The sequence below is a fragment of the Bos taurus genome, chromosome 10, assembly GCF_002263795.3.
Source record: "Bos taurus isolate L1 Dominette 01449 registration number 42190680 breed Hereford chromosome 10, ARS-UCD2.0, whole genome shotgun sequence".
Lineage (NCBI taxonomy): Eukaryota > Metazoa > Chordata > Mammalia > Artiodactyla > Bovidae > Bos > Bos taurus.
This window is the reverse complement of record NC_037337.1, coordinates 28229579-28233454: the sequence shown is the minus strand read 5'-3', so window position 1 is coordinate 28233454 and position 3876 is coordinate 28229579. Positions and strand designations below refer to the sequence as shown.

The 3876-nt window shown below is 40.1% G+C and overlaps 1 protein-coding gene across 1 annotated transcript; it reads left to right on the top strand.

Moving 5' to 3' along the window:
* The first annotated feature begins 1541 nt into the window (after positions 1-1541).
* OR4F34 (olfactory receptor family 4 subfamily F member 34) lies at positions 1542-3179 on the top strand. The gene has a single exon (XM_002690720.5). It carries the CDS (start codon positions 1548-1550, stop codon positions 2484-2486), a length of 939 nt encoding a protein of 312 aa, XP_002690766.1. The 5' UTR covers positions 1542-1547; the 3' UTR covers positions 2487-3179.
* Positions 3180-3876: the final 697 nt, after the last annotated feature.

Genomic DNA, 3876 nt, shown 5'->3' with positions numbered 1-3876 from the left:
ACCATTTCACTCTCCCATGAGCTCACAGCCTGGCACTGGGAGGAAAACTCAGAAATAGTGAGTTATATTGCATTACTGTGCACTTGGAGCAGGAATAGGTGAGTAGTGGAAGGTGAGGAAGCGTGGAATATTTTTTAGGAAAATATTGCTTTAGAAAAGAAGTAGAAGAATGAGGAAAACTTTAGTTTCCAATAGAGGATCTGCTATATCCACCCATGAGGCTTTCTGTCAAATATTTTCTGAGGAGGAAAATTCAGACCCAGTCTTAGTGATATTAGTTTTTCCATCTAAAATCCTTCACTGGGCGTGTGGCTAGGGCTCTTTGGAACATTCAAGATGTAAGCTAATTTTAAATTCCTTTTCTGTGTTTTTCCATTTAGGCCTGTGAGTCTCTAGTCAGAATTTGACAGAAATTTCTATAGCATTCTTTTTTCTTTCCTCTTTCTATTCTACATGATTCTTTCATCATTCTGTTTTTCTCTATTTCTTACTCCTTTGCTTAATTTTTTGTTTCCTTTATTTATCATTAAAGCTTTTTTTCTTCCTATCCTTCACCATTTTTCAATTTCTTCTCCTTGTATGTTTCCTTCATTTTCATCTTCTAAATGATCTTACATTAAACAATTAAATTGAAATTACAAAGGAATTAATTAAAATTAATTCAACAAACACATACTGATTTTCTAGAACCGACTGTTCTGCCCTCTGAAACTGTTCAAGGAACTATTCACGACGGAGATGAAAATACAGAAAGCTCCACCTTTTAGTGCTTGAAAACAAAGGAAATAGGTCATGCACATGTAACTGCACCACAGGGCTAAAGGTGCTGTGATAAATACAAAGTGCTATGGGAAATGAGGGGAAGAAGATTTATTTTCTAGCTAGGAGAATTGGGGAGGTTTTATGAGCGTCATTTAAACTGGGCTGTGATAAATGAACGTTTCAAGACACATGAAGCAGGTTTTCATTTGAGTAGTATTCCATTGTGTGTATGTGTATACACAACATTTTGGCCATCATAAACAACACTTCTATGAGCATTGTGGTGCATGTATCTTTTTGAATTAGTTTTCTATGGATATACACCCAGGAGTGAGGTTGCTGGATCATATGACAACTCTATGTTTAGTTTTCTAAGGAACCTCCACAAAGCTTGCCATAGTGGCTGCACAGTGTAGGAGTTCCCTTTTCTCCACACTCCCTCCAGCATTTGTTATTTGTGCAGTCTTTAGTTCTTGACTGTGGGTTCCGGTGCATTTTTGCTCTTCCCCATTTTATATCCATCTTCCTTTCCTCACTGCCTGTCCTGTGGACTTCAAATGGACTTCAAACTACAGCATTAGATGCAAGGACGATAGACTGGTAGAGACTGCTGAATCCGCTTCTGCAGGATCAGTAAGATCAAGTCACTGTCACAGATCTCTTGGTATATTATCTCCTGGTGGTTCTGCTTCTCCATTGGAACCCTGAGTAATATGGCCAGTAATCCAAATTTCTTATTTTTCCTATTTTTTCAGGGAAATTTGGAGCCCAAAGTGACTGAGACCATGGGGGGAGGAAATCGTTCGGTGGTGTCTGAGATTGTGTTGGTGGGACTCACCAGTTCTTTGGAGATGCAACTTGTCCTCTTTCTAATTTTCTCTGTGTTCTATGTAACAAGCATTTTAGGAAACCTCCTCATTGTTCTCACAGTGACCTCTGACTCCCATTTACACTCCCCTATGTACTTCCTGCTAGCCAACCTCTCCTTTATTGACATGTGGGTTTCCTCCATTACAGCTCCCAAGATGATATCTGATCTTTTCAAAGAGAGAAAAGTAATCTCTTTCCAAGGATGCATTGCTCAGATGTTCTTCGTTCATGTTATTGGAGGAACTGAGATGGTTCTGCTCATTGCCATGGCCTTTGACCGTTATGTCGCTATATGTAGGCCTCTCCATTACCTGATCATCATGAACTTCAGAACTTGTATTTCACTCTTGGTTGCTGCCTGGACCATTGGGATCATCCACTCACTCATCCAGATTCTATTTGTTGTAAACCTACCATTCTGTGGCCCCAATAAAGTGGACAGCTTTTACTGTGATCTTCCTCGATTTATTAGGCTTGCCTGCACAGACACTTACAGACTGGAGCTTGTGGTTACTGCCAATAGTGGTTTCATCTCCCTGGGAACATTTTTCATTCTGATTACCTCCTATATCTTCATCTTGGCCACTGTTTGGCAACGTTCCTCAGGTGACTTGTCCAAGGCCCTCTCTACACTATCAGCTCACATCGCGGTGGTGGTCTTATTTTTCGGCCCATGTATTTTTGTGTATTCATGGCCATTTCCCACAGTACCAGTGGATAAATTCCTTGCTATTTTTGATGTAGTTATTACTCCATTTCTGAATCCTGCCATCTACAGTTTGAGGAACAAAGAGATGAAGGTGGCAATGAGGAGGATATTCAGTCAGATGTTGAGTTTCAGGAAGCTGTTTTAAGTGATTTTGATATCAAAAAAGATGAACAACCCTACTATTCCCTGCCCATGCCACAGATGTGAGTCAGTGCAACATAGTAACATGGATGATTTACTTACTAGTTTAATTACCAATGTCCAGAATTAGGTCCGTCTAGTCAAGGCTATGGTTTTTCCTGTGGTCATGTATGGATGTGAGAGTTGGACTGTAAAGAAGGCTGAGTGCCGAAGAATTGATGCTTTTGAACTGTGGTGTTGGAGAAGACTCTTGAGAGTCCCTTGGACTGCAAGGAGATCCAACCAGTCCATTCTGAAGGAGATCAGCCTTGGGATTTCTTTGGAAGGAATGATGCTAAAGCTGAAACTCCAGTACTTTGGCCACCTCACGCGAAGAGTTGACTCATTGGAAAAGACTCTGATGCTGGGAGGGATTGGGGGCAGGAGGAGAAGGGGACGATGGAGGATGAGATGGCTGGATGGCATCACTGACTCGATGGATGTGAGTCTGAGTGAACTCCAGGAGTTGGTGATGGACAGGGAGGCCTGGAGTGCTGCGATTCATGGGGTCTCAAAGAGTCAGACACGACTGAACGACTGAACTGAACTGAACTGAGAATGTTCTTAATGTGATTTCTGCCCATAACCAAGAAAGATATGGTATTCTTTCTTGTGCAATGTGACAGAATAAAATATATTAACGCAGGACTATTTCCACATTTTCTTGTGTCTCCTTCATAAAAATGAATTTGGACTGGTCTCTTTTATTTCTTTCCCCCCTCTGGATTCTGAGGAGGGTCCTCACTTGTCAGATTGAGTTTTGGGGTTTGTGATACAGAATCTGAAGAGCAGTGCTTTGGAAATATGACAAAATTTGAAATTATTCAGGATAGTTTTTTTTTTTTGAAGTTCAGTAGTGAGACGTGTGTGTAGTAATTAAACTAGTAAGTAGAGCATCCATGGTGTTATGTTTCAGCTGTAACGTGTGAAAAAACAGATGAAAGGTAAAAAGGGGATTTTAAAGAGCTATTTTTGGCGATCTCTTCCCTTCGATATAATATTGCCCTTCAATAAAATAAAAAGAGTTAAAGTTATTTTGAATTATTTTTGAGTTTTAAAAAAATCACAATATCAGCCTAAAATCGGATCACTGGGGTATGGCTTCATAAGCATTTCAGCTAATGCACACAGTAAGTATGAATTAAGCCTTGTAACTACTACAGTTTTCCCAAAATCTTTGTTCCTGTATCGTCTGGGGATTTGAACAATGGAAACCAGGTAATGGGCAAAGACAATGACCCAGTTAGTGCTAATCTTTGCTTTAATTATATTGAAGTCACCTGTAATTCCTCAGAGTTGTTGTGCTCAGTTGTATAAGTCATGTCCAACTCTTTGCAACCCCATGGACTGTAGCT

Bases quoted from the DNA above. Each gene is read 5' to 3' on its own strand.
- OR4F34 (XM_002690720.5), top strand. From the start codon at position 1,548: ATGGGGGGAGGAAATCGTTCGGTGGTGTCTGAGATTGTGTTGGTGGGA.